This window comes from Zalophus californianus, chromosome 17, assembly GCF_009762305.2.
Source record: "Zalophus californianus isolate mZalCal1 chromosome 17, mZalCal1.pri.v2, whole genome shotgun sequence".
Lineage (NCBI taxonomy): Eukaryota > Metazoa > Chordata > Mammalia > Carnivora > Otariidae > Zalophus > Zalophus californianus.
In genome coordinates, this window is record NC_045611.1 from 50,746,386 (window position 1) to 50,767,311 (window position 20,926).

Sequence of the window (20,926 nt, forward strand, 5' to 3'; positions counted from 1 at the left end):
CCTGCGCTCTGGCCTGAGACCTGGGTTCTGAGCTGTGATGTTCCTTCCAAGCTGGGATCTCTGGGGTCTTGGTTCAGGGTTGGGGCCTCTGGGTTCTGAGCACCAGTGAGGACAGAGTGCTGGGCCCGGGGCGGGTGGGAATGGCTGGGGTCTTGTGGGAGGTAGAGAGGGACGGGAGGCATGGGGTGGGACACGGGAACACAGTTTGAGCTGCACCTTTATTGGAGGGGGAGGCGGTGGGGTTTCCGGGTGTGTAGGAGATAGGGTCTCACTCGTGGTAGCGTGGCCAAGTCTGGATGATCTCATAGAGTTGGTTGCCTGGAGAGAGTGTCCGCTGCACATCCCGGTGTCCTTTGACCTCATATGTGGGGCTCAGTTTTCCCTGAGCCACACCCCAAGCTAGCAGACTCTGGGCCGCCCTGAGGGCCCGGGCTGGAGGTGACCACTCTGGGGGGAGACAGACGCAGGAGTTAGGCTGGGGCTTCCTTGAGGGACAGAGGTAGTGTGGGGTCGTGTTTCCAGTTGTGCACCCTGCCCCACTGGGGCCCAGAACTGGGTCTGCCAGTCCCCTAGCAGGGACTTAACCCTGCTGTGCCTCAGTTTCCTCATCTGCGAAAGGAGAGAATGATGGCACCTGCCCTCAGGGCTGTGGGACAAGAAAACGAGTCCTTTTACATAAAGCCCTCACAGAACAGGGCCTGGCACAGGTTAAGCCCTCAGCAGGTGTCAAGATTAGAGCCCATCCTCCCTCCTCTGCCCCCAGACCTCCGGGTCCTACTCATGATGGTGGCTGTTTATCAGGCACTTCCTTCGAGCCACGGACTGGCCGAAGAACTTGTATGCAGATTAACTCATCCTGGCCCAAACCAGGCAGTTGCAAAGAAATGGTCATTATCCAAAGGAGGAGATGCGGCTTGGAGAAGCCGACTCAACTTGCCTGATGTCACAGAGCTTGGAGGTGGCAGAGCCTCCCAAGGACTACATACCGCGCGGCGCCTTCCCCCAGACCGCAGTTCGGCCCTCCATGCCAACAGCTGGACGCTTACCCATGTAGTTACCCATGAAGGAGATGCCAATGGAGATGGGGTTCCAGGTGGGGCCTGTGTGATCGCCCTTGGTGTCCCAGCCCCGGCCCTCATACACGAGCCCATCTTCTCCGATCAGAAAGCTGTGGGGGTGGGGGTGGGGTGGCTTGATGAGTAAGGGAGGGCATCCCCCCCCTCCCCTGCCCCCTGCTACTCACACACAATTCCCCCCAACACCTCCCTCTTCTGTCATCCAATGCCTCTGGCCCCTGCAACGTGCCAGGCACAGCACTACACCCTCACGGCCACCCATGAGTTCGTACTGCCCCCATTCTGCAGGTGGAGCATCAGAGAGGTGGGGACATCTGCCCATAGTCACACAACACAGCCAGACAGGGACAGAGTCCGGATGCTCACCCGGGTCCCTGGAACTCCCACCCATGTGATCCCATTCCTTGCTTCCTCCAGCCCCTGGGAGGATCTGTTGAGCTCTTGATTTGCTGAATGCTCTCAGGCAGCCCTCTGGGGCAGGTGCTGCTGTCGTCCCCGAGGTCATGCCCCATAGACCCCTGCCTCTCCGAACTCTCCTCCGAGAAGCTCTTCTGCCCTTGGCCCAGCCTGCTTTCTGCCTTCTGTTCCTCTGCTGGGGTACACGGAGTGACAGGATCTGGGACTCAGGGACTGGCATCATAACCAGATACAGACTCTGGAGTCCCAGCATCTGCCTCTTGGAAGTTTCCAGCCCTGGCATCAGATCCTTAAGACTCACTTGACACGCCTTGATGGAGCGAGTCTGATTTGGCACATTGGAAATAACTAGAAGATCCGCATTTTGGAGTTTCAAGATCTGCTGTCTCTGCCCTCTTGCTCTCACAGTCACCAAGGATGTAAAGAATGTTGGAACTTAAGAATCTTTGGGTCTTGAATCTCCCACGCAGGAAGCCCAACTCAGAATCTGGCTCTGACGAGACTAGAAATTCTATGGTGATGCTGGCCCCCAGGACTGGGCTGCTTATGGCTTTATCACAGCCCCAACACCTGGCACAGGCAACTGGGACTCCCTGTGTATTTGTGAAATGGAAGCATCTAGTTTAAACCTCCACCACCACCAGGTGGGTCGAGTAAAGAACCCTTTTTATAAGTAAAGACACTGAGACTCAGAATGTGATGTGACAAGAAGGAAGATCCAGAATGTTGGGATCAGACTCTAAATCCTAAAATCTGAGAAAGAGACTTCAGCCTACTTTTCTATAAGACGATTGAGGCCAGAGGCTGGGGAGCCAAGCTTTGTCTTCACTACCTCATGGAAACCCTAAGCATCGGAGCACCTGAGTCTTGGAGACAAAGCCTGGAACTTGGAGCCTTTGAAATGTAAAAGCTTGAGCCAGAAGAGCTGGGGATACCTCGGAGGCGTCTAGACTTCCAATGAGGTCATCGGCTTCCCTAGCTTCACCCCACCCCTATTGGAAGCCATCTCTAAGGGCGGAACCCGGGAACCTGGATTTCCAGTACGGTGACTGGTGTATACCAAGGTCTGAGAACCCGTAGGGTTCAAAGTTCACTCGCTGCGGAAGCCCTTGTATGGGGCCGCGGCCTGTTATCCCGGAAAGGGAGCTGGGGGGCACCGCCCCCAGATGCAGATCTTAGCAGGCCTTTTGTTTCTGCCGTCACCCACCTGCAGGCTGTTCTCCCCACAGCCGCCAGGGGGAGCTGCTCCCACCTAGCAGGCTCACATCCCTCCCATGGCTCCCGTCTTCCTTACCGTGGTCCCTGCCGATCCGGTCCTCCTCGTTTCATGTCACTCCTCCCAGCTCCCTCCAGCCATCCTGACCTCTGCCCTTCAGGCGTGACCCTCCCACTTGCCCTCATAGCTTTTACCCCGGCTGGACCCTCAGCTTACCACTCTTGTCGAAGCCTGGGCCCCCAACCCAAAGCCACCTGAGTCTCCGCCCCCCCCCCCCGCCCCGCCCTATTGCTTCCATCACCCTCTGAATTCATCTGGTTGCCTTTGCTTGTTTCCCACTTGTTCTTCCCCGTTGGTCTTTAAATCCCATTGGGCCAGGTTTGCACTGTTCATGCCTCCCCCATCCCAGCACCCGGGCGGGGCCTGGCACATAGTAAGTGCCTAAGGGCAAGAGCCCATGAACTTGGGGGTTCCCACTGCATGCCCGGTGGTGTCCTAAGGGCTTTGCATGTATGTATTGGCTGACTTAGTGACCCGGTGGGGGCAGAGGAGGGAGAGGAAACCAAAGTGGGGAGAGCGTTCGTGACCCTGCCCCAGGTCTCAGCCAGCAACAAGCAGAGCTGAGACTGGACCGCACCCCCACCCCCGCGCTGAACCCGCCTGCTTGTCTGCCTCCCAACAGGGGCGGCAGACTTTATGAAGGGACTCCAGTGTAGAGGGCTCTTTCTTTTGTGTTGGTACTCTGTCCCTTCCTCCGGGGAGCCGAGCTTGGACTTCAGCCCTTTCCCTTCTTCCTAGCACCTGCGTGCCGCGTTCACACGCGCAGTCCTCTCTGCCCGCCCTGGGGAGAAAGCAAGCCCGCGCAGACGCTGCCTAAGCGGCGGGGGCTGTCAGCCAGGGGGCTCTAGATCCGCCGGCTGTTCCTCTGGCCTGCACACCTTTCCCTCCACCCGCTAGGGCTCCGGCCTTTGCCTCCCCTCCGCACTCACTTGTAGCCCACGTCACACCAGTTCAGCACCCCCGTGTGGTAGTTGTGCACGTTCTGGACCTGCTCCAGGCACGAGGCAGGGCAGTTGCAGGGGCTGCCGGCCGTGTGCGACACCACCACGTAGCGCACGGGCAGTTTCAACTTCTTGGCGCACTTGGACGCCGGGGCCATCCACTCTCTCCGGGGCACTATGGGGCAGAAGGGGTTTGGGGGGTCTTCTCCAGGCCTTCCTAGCCCAAGTCCGAGGAGAGCCAGGAGGGCCCAGGCGAGCAGCGCACAAGGGGCGGACATGGCAGGTGAGGCCCGCAGGGACGGCTAGGAGCTCGCCGCTGGCCCAGGCCGCCTTTATCTGCTGGGGCCGGGCAGTGGGGAGGGCCTTGCTTCACATCCTGGCAGGATGGGCAGGTCACACTGGACCCCAGATTCCACTTCCTTCTCTGGCAGGACCGCAACAGGATGTGGTGTGGTGAGGTGGGGAAGTGGGGAGCCCATGGCAAAGCCAAGGGGACTCTCTCCTAGGTGGGAAGCAGTGCACAGGCCTATGGCCACCTCACCCTGTGATTTCTGGAAGAGCAAGGGCCTGGCGCCCTGCCCAGCTTTGTCTCTCCTTTCAGTGGGGCTTTGAACAACTCACCAGGAACATTAACACAGGGGCTGGGGGCCTACCCTACCCTGTCGTTCTCCTGGAGGGACCGGGGTAACAAAAGCTTCCCCCTCTTTTTTTTTTTTAATTGAAGTGTAATTAACATACAACTTTATGTTATTTTCAGGTGTATAACATAGTGATTCGACGGTTCTGTACATTACTTAGTGCTCACCGTGATAAGTGTGGCCCCCAACTGTCCCCAAACGATGCAGTAGTGATCTTGTTGACTATGTTCCCTATGCTGTACTTTTCATCCCTGTGACTTATTTTATTTTTTATTTTTTTAAAGATTTTTATTTATTTATTGAGAGAGAGAGAATGGTAGAGAGAGAGCATGAGAGGGAGGAAGGTCAGAGGGAGAAGCAGACTCCCCGCTGAGCAGGGAGCCCGATGCGGGACTCGATCCCGGGACTCCAGGATCATGACCTGAGCCGAAGGCAGCCGCTCAACCAACTGAGCCACCCAGGCACCCCCTGTGACTTATTTTATAACTAGAAGTTTGTACCTTTTAATCCCCTTTATCTCTTTCATCCACTTCTCCTCTTGCCAGTTTGATCTCTGTATTTAAGAATCAAAAGCTCCTATTTTAAAACCACTTCTCCCAGGCCCAAGCCCGCGGTCGCTTAACCCTTGCAGCAAACTGAAGATGTTGAGTGGTGGGAAGCCCATTTTGCAGTTGAGTAAACTGAGGCGGGGAGAGGGGGACATAGTAGGGCCTGGTGGTCCACAGCCTGGATTCAGAACCAGGCTGCCTGCATTTGAATTCTGGCCCCATTCCAGTGTGTGAGCTCCTGCAAGTGAGCTTTCTGTACCTCAAGTTTTCCCCACCTACAAAATGGGGATAATAATATAAAGTACCTGACTCAGAAGGCTGATGTGAACTAAGGAATTAAGTGGGTGGATAAAGGTCGAGCCCTTCCAAGAGGTCTGGCACCTGGTGCCACATAAGGGCCACTGGGGCTCAAACTCAAATCTGTCCTTCGTAGTCAGCGACTACTTTTGCACTGGGTGACACTGGCAACTCCATTCTGCACAGGAGGGACTCTGAAGTCGGGAGAGGGACAGCCATTTGCCCAGGGCCACTCAGGGGCTTGAGATCTCCTGGGGCCTCTGCCCTGCCCACGCCCCCTTTCCCACTCCTTCTTAGAGCAGCTGGTGAGTTCAGGGCCGACTCCCTCCTTTGCTCTTCTCCTTTCCTTCCACTTTAGTGGATTAAAAAAAAAAATTACAAAAATAACACGTGCTGGCTGTAACCAGTCAAACTGATAGAAAATGTTAACCCCCTGCGTCCCACTCCCCTCTGGCTCTGTCTGCTAGTGCTCACTAACATTGTGGCATGATTTCCTCCAAGGTGTTGTCCATGCTCCGGAGATCATGCTTACATCTGTGATCTGGAATGACACACCAGGCATTGCTAAGCACTTTTTCACTTGACATGCTTCCAACGGGTCTGTGAGATAGACATTATTATTAACCCCTCTTATACTCAAGAAAACCGAGGCCCAGAGAGGTTTTCACATATGGGGAGAAGATGGGGATGCTGGGGAGCAGCCACAGGCTTCCGGGAACCCAGAGATGGAGTTCTAAACCATGGTCTGCTTCCTACAAACAGATAAGACCATATATATATATTTTTAGTTTTTAAGTAATTATTTTATTATCTTTTTCGAGTTTTTTATTTTTAAGGAATCTCTACACCCAACGTGGGGCTTGAACTCACAACCCTGAGATCAAGAGCTCAAGAGTCTTATGCTCTACCGACTGAGCCAGCCAGCTGCCCCTATATATTTTTTTTAAATAACAAAATCAAATCACACACATCACTTTGCCTTTTGTGACCTCCTATCCCATGTACCTCTCTCTAGGTGAACACAACTAATTCTAACTAAATTCTTCATAATAGTCACATAGTATTTCATGGTATAGGCTTGCCATTTTGACAGAATCTTTGCTTTTTTTTGAAGCTTTGCTGTTCTTCATCCCGTCCCCCTGCTGCACAAAATATTATCAGACATCCAGCCATACATACTGGAGCACTTATAATTGATAAATATAGACTTTCTAGGTCAAAGACTCTACGTATTTAATAGTTACTACCAGATTGTTTTCCGCCAGAGGCTGTTAACAATTCATATTTCTACCAGTAAAGTATTAGAACCCCCATGCACCCCAGAAGTGGGCATTATCACCTCTTAAATTTATGGATGTAAAGCGATATCTCTTTGTAACTTTAACTGGCATTTTTATGACCACCCAGGAGATTTTTTTTTCCCCTATGTTTTCTGCCCACTTGGATTTGTCTTCTATTGATTGCCTGTCATGTCCACTGTCCATTTTTAAAAAAATATTTTTATTTATTTATTTGACAGAGAGCCCAAACAGGGGAAGTGGCAGAGGGAGAAGCAGGCTTCCCGCTGAGCAGGGAGCCCCATGCGGGGCTCAATCCCAGCACCCTGGGATCATGACCTGAGCCGAAGGCAGACGCTTAACTGACTGAGCCACCCAGGCGCCCACATTGTCCATTTTTGAAAAAAATTGGGCTGGAGGTGCCTGTCTGGCTCAGTCAGTGGAGTCACATGCCTCTTGATCTCAGGGTTGTGAGTTCAAGCCCCACACTAAGTGTAGAGATGCCTTAAGAAAAAAAAAATCTTAAAAAAAAATAAAATAAATTGGGTTGTTTACCTTTTCGTTATCAATTTGCAAAATGAAGAAAAGAATCCCATAACTGGGATTGTTGAGTCTTTGGGTATGTACATTTTATGTCTCCGTTCTTTTTGAAAGCATTAAGGAATAACATACATATAGAAAAATGTGCAAGTGTACTTTTTAAATAGAGTTAATAGAATTAATAGAGTGAAGAACTGTGTTAATTTTCACACCGCGAATACACCGTGGATCCAGCACCCAGATCAGGACATAGAGCTACATTAAAAATTTTAATAGAGGGGCGCCTGGGTGGCTCAGTCATTAGGCATCTGCCTTCGGCTCAGGTCATGATCCCAGGGTCCTGGAATTGAGCCCCGCGTCGGGCTCCCTGCTTGGTGGGGAGCCTGCTCGTGTTCCCTCTCTCGCTGTGTCTCTCTCTGTCAAATAAATAAAAACTTAAAAAAAATTTTTAATAGATATTGCCAAATATCATACTAAAAAAGTTTTAGTGTTTCTTTTCCCTTGTAATGGAATCAGTTTTAAAATGCTTCACCATCCAAGGAATGATGTCTCATTATTGTTTTATTTGCATTTCTTCAAGCATCAGAGAGGCAGTTGTCTCTTTACATATTTATGGCTGTTTGCACCGATCTTTTGTGAACTGTCTGCTCATCTCTTTGAATCTCTCAATTTTCCTGTTGGGTTGTTGTATATAGGGAATATTAACACTGTCTGTCAAATGTACTGCAAACATTTTCCTCTAGTTTATTTTTTAAAAAATTATTTCTTTCTTTTATGGTTTCTGTGTTTCCTGTCCTGCCTTAAGAAGACCTTAACACGCCAAGATTGTAAAACTTTTTCTATTTAAAAAAATATTGTTATCTTGTGTTTTTACTTTTAGACTTTTACCTCGGCTAGAATTTATAATTGCATGTGGTGTGAAGTAAGGGTTTAATTTTCTTTCCAAATGGCTAGCGATTTGTCCTGGCGCTGTTTATTAAATAGCTAGATCTGGCTTTTGAATTTCAGCCCTGCCACTCATTAGCTGGATGACCTTGGGCAATTAGGTGGCATTTGACATACCTGACCACATCCCTCTTGAAATGTTCACTTTCCTCAGCCTCTGTGTCATAAGACTGTCTTGATTTTCCTTCTGCTTCTCTAGTTGGTCTTTTTCTCTCCCTTTTTGACTCATTCTTCCTTCCTTGACCATCCCTAGATACTTGTTCTGCTGGGTGATTTCATCCAGGTCATGGCTTCAGCTGCTACTGAAATGCAGATGACTTACAGATTTTTATGTCCAGCCTGGAGCTTTCAGATGAATTCTGCATCCGTGTATCCACCTGCCTACTTGACATCGATACTTGGATGTCCCACAGGGACCTCAAATGCAAGATTCCCAAAATGATTTATGATTTGCTCCTCCATAATCAGCCCTCTTCCAAGAGTCCCTGTCTAAAGGAATGCCATGATTGTCTTCCACTTACAAAAGCCATGTGTGAGAACACTATCCTTGACCGACCTCTACTCTCTCTCCTCTTGTTTCCAGTGCCCAAAACAAGCCGAGCACATAGCAGGTGCTCAATAAATCCTGAATGACTCATAAATATCCAGTTCGTCCCCAAGTCATGTTGCTGTTATCGCCTAAATATCTTGTGAATTAGACTGCTCCTATCTATTGCCACTCTCCCTGCCTTGGTCCAGTCACCATCTTCTTGCACCTGAATTTTGCTCCCAACTCATTGGTGACTTTCCAGCATGCACCTTGGCTCCTATGAGGCTAAAGCTCAGATCTGGTCAGGTCACCCTCAAAAGTGAGTCACAGTTTCTGTGGCTTCTCGTGACTTTTAGGATGAGTCCCAAGCACCACACCATGGCCTGCCGTCAACCTAGCCTCACTTGGCTCACTCCTGAGACCCTCTTCCTGAGTCACCTAGCTTTCCCTGCCCTTCTCGCTGCCCTTGAGGATACTTTGATACCCTGTTCCCAGGGGACTTTCTTTGCAGTATATACAAGTTTTAAATAGAGGAAGCTTAAGAAATTCGGGACCTTTGTACCTTACCTTTAAGATTACAAAACACTCAGCTCACCTTTTGTAAAAAGACAGGGACATTTAGGGCACCTGGGTGGCTCAGTTGGTTCAGCAACTGCCTTCGGCTCAGGTCATGATCCTGGAGTCCTGGGATCGAGTCCCGCATCGGGCTCCCTGCTCGGCGAGGGGCCTGCTTCTCCCTCTAACCCTCCCCGCTCTCATGTACTCTCTCTCTCTCATTCTCACCCTCTCAAAATAAATAAATAAATCTTTAAAAAAAAAAGACAGGGACATTTACACATCAGATTGCCGATACTAAGAATATAATCGTTAGTCAAGTGGTATGAAGTCTTCCCTTGTTAGAATTGTATTTATTCTGTATCTTGTCAGCTTAAAATTGAGACATGCCCTTGTGAGCATTTACAAGAGCTTCAATGGGTAATTGTTATATTATCTTTAGTCCTGAGACTGTATTACTAGTGTATTTTTCTAAATAGGAAATGAGATCTACTCCCTGTACATTTTAGGAAGTTGAATTTTTATATTTATATTTTTATTTTTTTAAAGATTTTATTTATTTATTTGAGCGAGAGAGAATGAGAGATAGAGAGCACGAGAGGGAAGAGGGTCAGAGGGAGAAGCAGACTCCCTGCCGAGCAGGGAGCCCGATGCGGGACTCGATCCCGGGACTCCAGGATCATGACCTGAGCCGAAGGAGGTCGCCCAACCAACTGAGCCACCCAGGCGCCCTAGGAAGTTGAATTTTTAAATATTTAATTCATCAACTGCCTTTCTTTGATCTCGTTGTAATTAATTCAGCCATTATAAAAACTCCTCAGATTATCTTGCAGTTAGCAAAAAACACTGGTTTTCTTTGTTGTATCAACAATGAAAGAAGTCAAATTAAATGCTGATTATAGCAAAGACAAGGTTAAAACACAATGCAGGATCTTCATTTTTTCCCTTGACATTCCCAAGCCTGGAATGCTCATCCCCCTCACTTGTCCCATCCTAACTGTCACTTTTCTTTCCTTGTCACCTCCTCAGAGGTGACGAATTCCCCTAGTTGCTTCCCCACATCATGTCCTTTCCTTCATATTTATCACAAGCGTAGTTATTAATTTACCTGTGCAATTCTTTGATGAATTTCTGTCTCTCCTACTATACAGTGAGGTTTATAAGTATTGTCCAGATCGTGGCACTTGAGAGAGAAAGAGGGAGCTATTGCTGGGTCAGTAGACATACAAGGACTGTCCCAAACAACCAGGATGTATCATCACCCCACTTAATGACAAGAAAGGGGCTACCATTTTCCCCCTCTTGCATACCATTATATCCCCAATTCCTTGCATATAGCTGGTGATAGATACATGTGAAGATCACATTCTAAGCCACCCTCAGTTTCTCCGTCGGTGAAATGTATTTAAGGACAGTTCCTCCCTCAGAGAGCTGTTGTAAGCATCAGGGCTGCCCCTCAGATGCATCCCCCCACCCCCGGACAAGAGCACAGATGAAGCCCCTGGGCACCGGAGTGGCTCAGTTAGTTAAGCTAAGCATCTGCCTTCAGCTCAGGTCATGATCCCCGGGTCCTGGAATCAAGCCCCACATGGGTTTCCATGCTCAGCAGGGAGTCTGCTCCTCCCGCTCTCTGCCCTTCCCCCCACTTGTGCTCTCTCTCTTTCTCTCTCAAATAAATACATAAATCTTTTAAAAAAAGAGTACAGATGGAGGCCTATATACCCTATTACAAAATATTGAAAAGTTATACATTCAGCTAACAGCTGCTAGGCAAAATATGTCTTTGTGTCTTCACAAAAACAGCTTCAAAAAGACAACATAGAAGGATATGTACAAAGCAACAGTCCACACCAAGTGACTGTGCACTTTCAAAATGGATTTGTTTTTCCTGCCAGAGACCATGGTTCACTCTGGGCTGTTGGAGGGGAGGTGGGGAGGTGGGGGAAGGGGACAACTTTCTCCCACATTTGTTGAATCTGTCAGTCAGTTGGGATTAAGTCATGTGATTAATACCTTTTTGTTCTTGTTCCTCTTTTAAAAAAAAAGATTTTTATTTTAAAAAAATTTAAAATCTTAAAAAAAAAAGATTTTACTTATTTGCCAGAGAGAGAGAGCATGAGAGCACAAACAGGGGCAGCAGCAGGCAGAGGGAGAAGCAGGCTCCCCGCTCTAGGGGGGGAGGGATATAGGCCTGTTGCAGGTGCTGGGGATTCAGTGGTAAATAAAACAAGAGTCCCTTTACACACTTTCTAGTGGGGAAGACACACAGTAAAAAAGAAACTCATAACTGTTTAAAATAACTCCAGGGCGCCTGGGCGGCTCAGATGGTTAAGCGTCTGCCTTCGGCTCAGGTCATGATCCCAGGGTCCTGGGATCGAGTCCCACATCGGGCCTTGGGAGCCTGCTTCTCCCTCTGCCTCTCTCTGTCTCTCATGAATAAATAATAAAATGAATCTCTCATGAATAAATAAATAAAATCTTTAAAATAACTCCAGATATACTATATTTCACGTGCGTGGCGCGGCTAGCGTTAGGCCTGACAGGTAGCAGGCCCCCAAGGAGCATCATCATCAGCTCTGCCCTTGGGCTTGGTTTTGGCGCTGGGAAAAGGCGCGGCATCCTTCTCCGCCGTTCCCCCCTTTCACCGCCAGAGGGCGCGCCGTCCCCATCTGGCCCCACCCTCCTTGGCACGCTTTTCCCCAATCTTAATAGTAATAGGACAGGGCGCCTGGGTGGCTCAGTTGGTTAAGCGACTGCCTTTGGCTCAGGTCATGATCCTGGAGTGCTGGAATCGAGTCCCACATCGGGCTCCCTGCTCAGCGGGGAGTCTGCTTCTCCCTCTGACCCTCCTCCCTCTCGTTCTCTCTCTCTCAAATAAATAAATAAAATCTTTAAAAAAAAATAGTAATAGGACAGCCTCTTAGCCTCGAAATGGTCCTGTTCTGTGATTTTTCTGGGGGCCTGCCTGTCCCAGGGAGTGGTTTGCTCCTAATAACAGCAATGGCAACCACACCATGAAGAACTAAGCCCAGAGTTACTGAGTTTTATGTTGATCACACAGCACCTGTAGGCACAATCAGCCAGGGTGCAGAGAGGAGAGGGCTGTTCTGTCAGAGGGACCAGCCAGTGAGTAAAGGTATGGAGAAGAGAAGCTGCGGGGTGATGTTCTGGGGCTACAAGAAGGTTGTTGTTGCTGGGGTGGGAAGGACCAGCATGTGTGGGGAGCCAGCTCAGCAGAACCAGACTACCCTGGGACTTGTCTGGTTTCATAGGGGTCTGAATTCATGCTGTGAGCACTGGGGAGCCACAAAAGAGCATGTAAGGAGTGATACTAACCCACTTTGCATTTTTATTTTTATTTTTTAAAGGTTTTTTATTTTTAAGTAATCTCCACACCCACTGTGGGGCTAGAACTCACAACCCTGAGATCAAGAGCCTCAAGTTCTGCTCCACGGACTGAGTCAGCCAGGTGCCCCACCACTTTGCATTTTTAAGAGGTCATTTTGGGGAGCAGAGATGGGGAGGGAGTGGAAGATAGCAGACACTGTTGGAGGTCTTTAACTATACACATGGAGACATCTGGAAGCCAGTTTTCAACCATGAGGGAAGCCACAATTAGTGTGGTCAACTCTTTGGAAGGCGGAGAAGAGACTGAGAGTCTGTGATAATATTGCTGAGCCTCTGGATCTGGCCTTACCTAGGATCAGCCCTCTTATCAAATTCTTCTACCCTTTGACACTCCATAAATCAGATAGACTTTTACTAATTTCTTGTTTCAACCTCTCGACTGATTAGGACTGTTGCATTTACTGTATCTTTGAAAGGTTGTGTAACAAAATGGATGTGGTAGGCTGAAAAGTGGTCCTCCTCAAAGATACCCATGTCCTAATGCCTGGAACCTGTGAGTGTTACTTTACGTGGCAAAACGACCCCCAAAAACGTCTTTGGGGGTGTGATTATGCTCAGGATCTTGAGATGGGGAGATTTTCCTGGATTATCCAGGTAGGCTCTAAATACAATCACACTTAGAAGGGGGAAGGGGAGAGATATTTGACTAGAGACAGAAGAGAAAGCCATGCAGAGATAGAGGCAGAGATTGGAACAATGGAGGCACAGCCGGAGGTACCAGCATCCCCACCAGAAGCCAGAGGAACAAATAGAACGCATAGAACGAATTATCCCTTCGAGCCTCCAGAGAGAGGCAACCCACAGTAGGAGCTGAGCATCCCTGTACTTTCTTGCTGGGCGCGACAGGAATCCAAGCCCTGATGGCTGTTTATCCAGGCCACTTCTTAGGATGGTGGTTACAGCCAGCAGCCCTGAAGGGTAAGGTAACATTTCCTCCCAGATAAAGAGGAGGCTTGCTTCCTGCTCTTATAAAAGTGGTGGATTCCTGAAGCTCCGTGTTCTTCAGTTGTGATATAACCCCAGGCATGCAGGGCAACCTCTGACTCCCTCTGCATGCCCCGTGGTACCTGCGGGGGTACGGGGAGATGAATCAACACAGATATGCTAATACTCTTCCTTTCAATATGCTCTGAATACCAAAGTCCTTTTTCTCCAATCCAGGTGTTTTATGCCTTCTGCCAACTTTTATGAAACAATTACAGAATAATTTGTAAAGGAGAGCAAAATCCCAGACCCTGACAGTTCTATTGGTGGATTCAAACATTCAGAGAATAAAGAACAGTTTCATACAAACGCTTTCTGAAAACAGAGGTAAGTTGTTTTATGAGACCAGTGTAATCCAGATACCAAAGCCAGAAAGAAAGATTTTCCAGAAAAAGAAAAAATCACAGACCAATATCCCTCACAAAAATAGATGCAAAAATCCTTTAACAAAGTACTAACAGACAGAATCCAACGAGATCAAATGAGATTTAACCCAGCAGCTCTGGGTGTACTTAACACTCAAAACCCAAAGTCAGTGAAGCATGAATGTCTTATGTCTGGAGCGACCCGTAGCAGCGTGGAGGGGAAGGGCCAGTTGTGATTTCCACCATGCCGTCAGAGATTCCATGACTTAAAGTTTACAGCTGCCTCAAGGAAGGATTCTCGTTCCTGAGGAGATCGATATTGCAGATCTGGCAGAGGATGGAAATTATGTGGCCATCAAATAATTTTGCAACTGGAGTTGATTAATTCATTAGTTCCTAAGCAGACAGATGATGAAGGGTGGGCTGCTTGAGAGGGAGAGGCACCCACAGGGGTAAAGACCGAAGGAGAGGTGGGAATGTGGCCGCAGCACAAAATATTTTGGAACAACTGGGACCCAACTGTTTTAAGGACGAGACAACGACTATAAGGAAAACACAGAAAATCATTATTAGGAAGAGTGCGTCATGCAGCGCCTGGCTGGCTCAGTTGGTAGAGCATGGGACTCTTGATCTTAGGGTTGTGAGTTTGAGTGCCACGTTGGGTGTAGAGATTACTTTTAAATAAAGAAGGAGGAGAAGGAGGAGGAAAGAACAGGAGAAGCAGGAGGGGGGAGAAGGAGCGGGAGGAGGAAGAGTAGGGGAATGAGCCATTAAACTCTGGCCTCCCAGACAGTTTCTCTGGTTGATTGGCAGCTCCACAAGATTTGGCTTTTCCCCATCAGTTTCCTGATTTAGGTGACAGAGATGCCTAGTGAGCAAATACCAGGGCGTGGCAAGAAGATGCGAGCTGGCCACCAGATGTTCTGAGGCAGCAGAAAATAGCAAAGGGAGAAAAGAGAGCAACAGAACAACAAAAAACATGGAAAAGGAAGCACAGCAGCTGAAGAAGAAGGAACAAACCAGAATTAACGTGAAACTTCCATCACACACGTTCTTCAAATGTCAAAGTGCCGGTAAGAGAGATCTGAGCTCCACATCCCTGGCGTGCGTATGTATTTAAGAGTGTTTTCAGAATATAAAACTTGATTAAAAAAAAATATATATATATATATATTTTATTTTTAAGCCATCTCTGTGTCAATGTGGGGCTCGAACTCACGACCCTGAGACCAAGAGCCACACGTTCTACTGACTGAGCCAGCTGGGCTCCCCCCAAATTTGATTTTTGATGCATGCAGCACACCACCCAGCACACCAGGATTCTCCCAAAGTACCTGGGACTCTTAGTGGTTGAAACTAAAAAGAACAGAAAAGACTCACGAGACAATATTTTCTTCAATATACTGCAAATATGAGACAATTGTTCGTGGGAGAAAAATTATAACTGGAATGTGCCAGGACCTCTTCAAGCTAGTGCTTCTAGCAAATAAAGGGGTAGAGGTGATCTTGTGGTGGAACAGAACACAGCAGTCTTTTCTGCTTTCCTTCACTGTGCAGAACAATAAAATATACTCTTAAATTTTCCGATGATTTCCTGACCTCAATTAGCCAAACTTTGGGACCTGAAACTTCCTTATTTTTGTTGTCGGAAGCTGGTATTGGCATGTATTATTTCCTCTAATTTGAACTGATATTGTTGCTGTTTGATACAACACTAAGGAATTTGATGATTTGGTTTCTAAGAAAATAACATTAAGTGCAATGACTATATTTATCATTGAAAAAACCCTGATCGGTATAGTTTGCCGTGGCAACAAGGTAAAGAAGAATATTGTATGATGGTCTCAAAAGACACAGAAAGGCACTTGACAAAGTTCACTGTATATTAAAAAAAAAAATCAGAAGAAAACAAAGGAAAATTCCTCAAGTGGTGAGTGACCAATGGGTCCACCATGCTTGTGGTTAGGGTACTGGGCACTATGGAACACAGACCCTTCCTCCCCCTACAAAAAAAGCCCAAAAAACAAAACCCAAGGAAAATCATATTCAAATGACCCTATCCAAAATTTTGCCTTCATAAAATGTTTAATAAATCTATTCTTTTTTTTTTTTTTTTTAAACATAGCCTCCATGCCCAGCATGGAGCCCAACGCGGGGCTTGAACTCCCAACCCTGAGATCAAGACCTGAGCCGAAATCAAGAGCAGGATGCTTCACCGACTGAGCCATCCAGGTGCCCTTCAAGGAAGGTAATTTTAAAAATCATTTTTCCTTGTAATTGAAGATACAGCGATGAAACACATAATATTTTGAGTTATATATAAATTAGGAAGCCCCATTTGGTTTCTTGGACAACTCCACAAGTTACAAGAAATGTCAGGTGAAACATCAAAATACCCTTGGATATATTTGCATTTGAATAAATCCATACTACACAGAACTGATTTGTAAAGTTAAATATTTTTAGAGAAGTTGTCCTGAGAGAATCATCAGCTCCAGAAGTACTGAAATTCACATTCAAAATGGACTTAGCTGAAATTTGCAATGCTGTCGGGGACTACAAAATATTGGCAGGAGCCTCATGCAGTTGGATCAGCAGGAGGCTAATTCTAAAAATTAAATATTATCATAACCGTGTGTGACTTCGCATTTTTATATAAATCAAAAATGAAGTTGCTCAAATATACATTTTAAGGATGTCATCAATTTGCAGATGAGCAAGCTAGGAAAATATTATAATCAACCAAGCTGTTGAATACAAATTTTGGGGGGGGTTATATTATTTTTTTTAAGATTTTATTTATTTATTCATGAGAGACAGACAGAGAGAGAGAGAGAAAGAGAGAGGGAGGCAGAGGGAGAAGCAGGCTCCCCAAGGAGCAGGGAGCCCGATGCGGGACTCGATCCCAGGACCCTGGGATCGTGACCTGAGCCGAAGGCAGACGCTTAACCATCTGAGCCACCCCTGCGCCCTTTGGGTTATATTAGATAAAATCCTGACACCATAACAGTGGTGGAGGGGGCCTTCCCCTCCATCTTATGCAACAACATCCCTGAAGGGGAGTTGGGGTTCCTCCTTATGGGCAAGTGAGGTGACTCTTGGTTCTTCACTTGTCCTTTGCTGCCAGGGGTGGGGGTGCGGCCACAGTTCTTTGATATTTTCCTGGAGTAGAGCAGTTACTGTCTAAAAGTATATGTCTCTCTAGGTTGCCCCTTTCCTGGTCCTTTGGCTAGAGAGAGAAAACTTTTGGAGGGTTTTGTTTATCTCCTTTCACTGGTATTTCTGGGTCGCTGGCTTCTTCAGTTGCATCTCTGGGGTATATGATGCTTGAAGGAAGCCTGCGGAATTTATGATTGTGTCATGCCTTCTTTTCTCCGCCTTTCGGAGTCCCCTTGTGTTTGCTTTCTAGATAATGTCTGGGACTTTTGGCTTTATCTGACAAGAAGAACAGAGAAAAATGTGTCTACTCCATTTTTCCTGAAGCAGAAGTTCCTCTTTGATTTTAATAAGTCATAAAATAATTTTAAAGGAAAAACCTTTATTTTAGTCCTTTAAAAAAGTTTTTATTTAAATTCCAGTTTGTTAACATACAGTGTAATGTTAGTTTCAGGTGTACAATATAGTGATCCAACACTTCCATACAACACCTGGTGCTCATCATGACAGGTGCGCTCCTTCATCCCCATCTCCTATTTCCCCCAACTCCCCACCCCACCTCCCCTCTGCTAACCAGCAGTTTCTTCTCTATAGTTAACAGTCCGTTTCTTGGTTTGCCTCTCTCTCTCTCTCTCTTTTTTTTTTTTTTTGCCCTAGCAAATGTGTATTTTAATAGAGATTTTAAGGGCATAAAAAGTAATATATTTTTAAAATATATTTTATTTATTTATTTGACAGAGAGAGAGAGAGAGAGCACAAGTACGGGGAGCTGCAGAGGGAGAGGGAGAGGGAGAAGCAGACTCCCCGCTGAGTAGGGAGCCCGACAGGGGGCTCTATCCCAGAACCCTGGGATCATGACCCAAGCTGAAGGCAGACCGGTTAACCAACTGAGCCACCCAGGCGCCCTAACAGCCTGGTTCTGAAAGCCCAAGGGCTTAAGGCAGCAATGCTGGAAGCAAGGTCAGAAAAGGGCAGCTGGGGCCACAGAGGCGGGTCAGGTTCAAGAGTGGGATGGTCCCCTCATCACAGCACTGCCGCAAGGGGTTGTAGATCTGGTCCTCACTCGTGGGCGCTGGCTGGCACAGCCACGGTCCTGTGTCTGGGGGAGTCACTGCAGAATGGGCTCCAGGGACCAGACTAGGACCTCTGGAGCCCCCACCTCCATCCATGGTACCATCTCCTTCCTCCACACTACATCTGCTCTCACCTGCGACTCCTTCCGAGCCTGAGCTCAGGAGTTCAGAATGGAAGGCGGCAGCTGAGAAGCAGAGCGGCATGAGAATGATGGAGAGAGTATCAGCACCAGGGTACAGAAGATGGTCACTGAGCTGCATTCACTGTGGGCCACATCTCAGAGTGGATGTTGACACGGACTTGGGGTGGCAGGGAGGGCTCCGGGAAGGGCTGGGTCTAACAGTTGCAGGTCAGGGGAGAGACTGAGGTGCAGTCAGAGATCCCCTGGGGATGATTACCAAATAGGAAGCCAAGAATTGAACAGGCGAGAGAGCATTACATTTGAGGTTCAGAGGTACATTAGGGATGTGACAAGACAGAAGCTTGGGACCTGAGTGCCCCATGGATCCTTACCAAAGATCCTGGGCACCATGGTTCTCGATTCTCGGCTCCAGAGCAACTGAGGGCAGAGCAGCCCCAGAGCTGGGTCTGGGACTTTATACTGGGACTTTGATAGACACCCTTACCCCCCACCTGGGGAACCTACTGGACTCACAGGATGACAGAGGAGGCTGAGCTGCTGAAAGGGGAGGGGCATGCCGCCCCCTGCTCTCTCGCAAATAAAATAAATAAATAAAATCTTTAAAAGGGGAAGGGGCGTGAAGACTCAGGGTTCTGTGTAAGACAAAAGCCCATCAAGAAATGTGGCTAAACTAGCTCCATCTGGCCGCAACCTTCCCAGCTATCTCCAAACCTCAGGGTCGATGCGACTGTGGATACGCTCAAAGTGGTGACTCTAGCAAGTGCCTTTCTCTGAAGGCCGCTAGGGGAAACCCAGCTGGAAACGCTTGCTTGTCAAGTCACCTGCCAGACACCCACTTTTTCTAGACTTCCCATATTGCCCTGCCCTGGAGGTTTCAAGGGGTCCCTATACTCCCCCTGCAAGGGACCTCCAGACCCACCCTGTGTGTCTTTTTCAGACTCATTTGTGGGAAATGCTGGGAGTTGTGGCATGATCTAGAAGAAGAGCAGGGGCTGCAGAAACTCCGCTGGAGAGAACCAGAAAGGAATAGGGAACCATGGGATAGACTTCCGGAATTCATAAAACAGACTGCAAGGCATCAGATTATAGAGTGTCTTGTCCAAAGGAACGCTCCATCCACGCTTCTTCCTAGGATTTTACTGTCACCATTAGCGTTATTTGTATGAGGAGAAAAATACAGGGGATATTATTAGGTGCGCCCCTCTGTTTCCTGGTGGCTGCCTCCCCACGGCACAGGGAAAAGATCGGGAAGGGGAAAGAGCAAGAAAGCAGAGGCTTTATTTACATCCTTGTAGATGTGCATTGTTGGTGGGAGGGACTCCTCCCTCCCCTCTCTAAGCGCATGAGCAATATTGAGTGGGAGTGGTCTTGTTCCTGAAACCCAAGTTTGGCTGCCTTTCCCTGGAAAGGTCAATACGCAAGAGATGAGTTTTGATTGCGAAGGAAGAGGAGCATTATTCAGGAGGCCAGCCACCTGGGGAGAAGGTGGGCTCTTGTTCAAAGGCCAACTCCGAGGTTTCTGCCTTGTCCGGAGATTTTTTTTTTTTAAGATTTTATTTATTTATTTGACAGAGAGAGACAGAGCGAGAAAGGGAACACAAGCAGGGGGAGTGGGAGAGGGAGAAGTAGGCTTCCCGCAGAGCAGGGAGCCCGATGTAGGGCTGGATCCCAGGACTCTGGGATCATGACCTGAGCCGAAGGCAGATGCTTAAGGACTGGGCCACCCAGGCGCCCCTGGTCTGGAGTTTTTTAAAGGGGTTTAATCAGTTAAGGGAGCATAGGGGTCTGTGACATTTCTGGCTTACGTGCAGACTGCATGATACCAGCTACTGAGTTACCTCCGTGCTGGGAGGTTGTGCAAGAAATTCTGGTTTCTTGGTGCCCAGGGTTTGGGCGGGTTGCACAAGAAGGTCTGATTTCTCCATACCCAGGTGTTGTGCAAGAGTACTCTGTTCCTTCTGCAAAGGTGGGCAAGATTTACAGATATGCAAAGGGAGGCCGGTAAAGTCATGTGTATGACCTTAAAAAGAAACATTTTGCTAAAAGAGTTTTGGGCGGGTCAGAAAGCCCAGGGGGCTTCAAGCTGACTTGCTGGCCTCTGTGGCCTGGAAAAGTTCTGGTCCCTTATTGCCCAAGGCCAGTAGTCTGTAAATTTCAAAGAAAGCAAATTAATTCTGTTACAGATAAAGGGCCTTAAGTCAGCAAACAAGGAGTATGTTCCTTTGAAGCAAGATAACCCTTAAAACTGGGCTGGAGGGCTGTTATAGTCTGAGGATACATGCATATAAATAAGCCCTTCTCCCCTAATTTGGCAGGAGTCTGTGTGGGTTGGTATATGTTTTTTGCTTTTGTTTATTTGTTTATTTTAAATATGGAACGCTTCACAAATTTGCAAGTCATCCTTGTACAGGGGCCATTCTAATCTCTGTATCCTTCCAGTTTTAGTGTATGTGCTGTCCAAGCCAGCGCTGTGTGGGTTGGTATTTGCATGTGCAGATTTCCACAATATCTCCCTGTGCGCATGCCACCCCAACAGGAGACCCAACCTTGGAGACGCACACTCACTTACACAAAACAGCTGAAGGGACCACAGACCTGGAAGAATTACATTCCTGTCTTCTAAATGAATTAGCTGGGTACTTCATTCATAATTCTGAACCTACAAGCAAGGAATTTCTGGCCACAAGAAGGAGAATGTTCTAGATAAACAGTACAACTGACTATAAAGCCAAATCATAAAAGTCATTAGTAGAAGAAT

General features: G+C 47.8%; 1 protein-coding gene, 1 long non-coding RNA gene and 1 other non-coding gene across 3 annotated transcripts; 1 reads left to right on the forward strand and 2 right to left on the reverse strand.

Moving 5' to 3' along the window:
• Positions 1–199: 199 nt before the first annotated feature.
• Positions 200–4,012, reverse strand: PGLYRP1 (peptidoglycan recognition protein 1). Its single transcript, XM_027619455.2, has 3 exons — positions 3,699–4,012; positions 1,047–1,168; positions 200–447 (listed from the first exon to the last, which is right to left on the reverse strand). The coding sequence occupies exons 1-3, from the start codon at positions 3,986–3,988 to the stop codon at positions 269–271; spliced, it is 591 nt and encodes a 196-aa protein (XP_027475256.2). The 5' UTR covers positions 3,989–4,012; the 3' UTR covers positions 200–268.
• A 9,604-nt stretch (positions 4,013–13,616) lies between these two features.
• On the forward strand, positions 13,617–15,978 carry LOC113936722. The gene is made up of 3 exons (XR_003524338.1): positions 13,617–13,758; positions 14,639–14,869; positions 15,922–15,978. It is a non-coding gene; the product is annotated as an uncharacterized LOC113936722 (long non-coding RNA).
• A 4,555-nt stretch (positions 15,979–20,533) lies between these two features.
• Positions 20,534–20,637, reverse strand: LOC113936823. Its single transcript, XR_003524385.1, has one exon. It is a non-coding gene; the product is annotated as a U6 spliceosomal RNA (small nuclear RNA).
• Between the last annotated feature and the right edge of the window lie 289 nt (positions 20,638–20,926).

Coding starts and splice junctions, on each gene's coding strand:
- PGLYRP1 (XM_027619455.2), bottom strand. CDS start 3,988: ATGTCCGCCCCTTGTGCGCTGCTCGCCTGGGCCCTCCTGGCTCTCCTC. Junction 1,169..3,698: donor TGGTGTGACGTGGGCTACAA/GTGAGTGCGGAG, acceptor CCACCCCCACAG/CTTTCTGATCGGAGAAGATG. Junction 448..1,046: donor CTTCATGGGTAACTACATGG/GTAAGCGTCCAG, acceptor GTCTCCCCCCAG/AGTGGTCACCTCCAGCCCGG.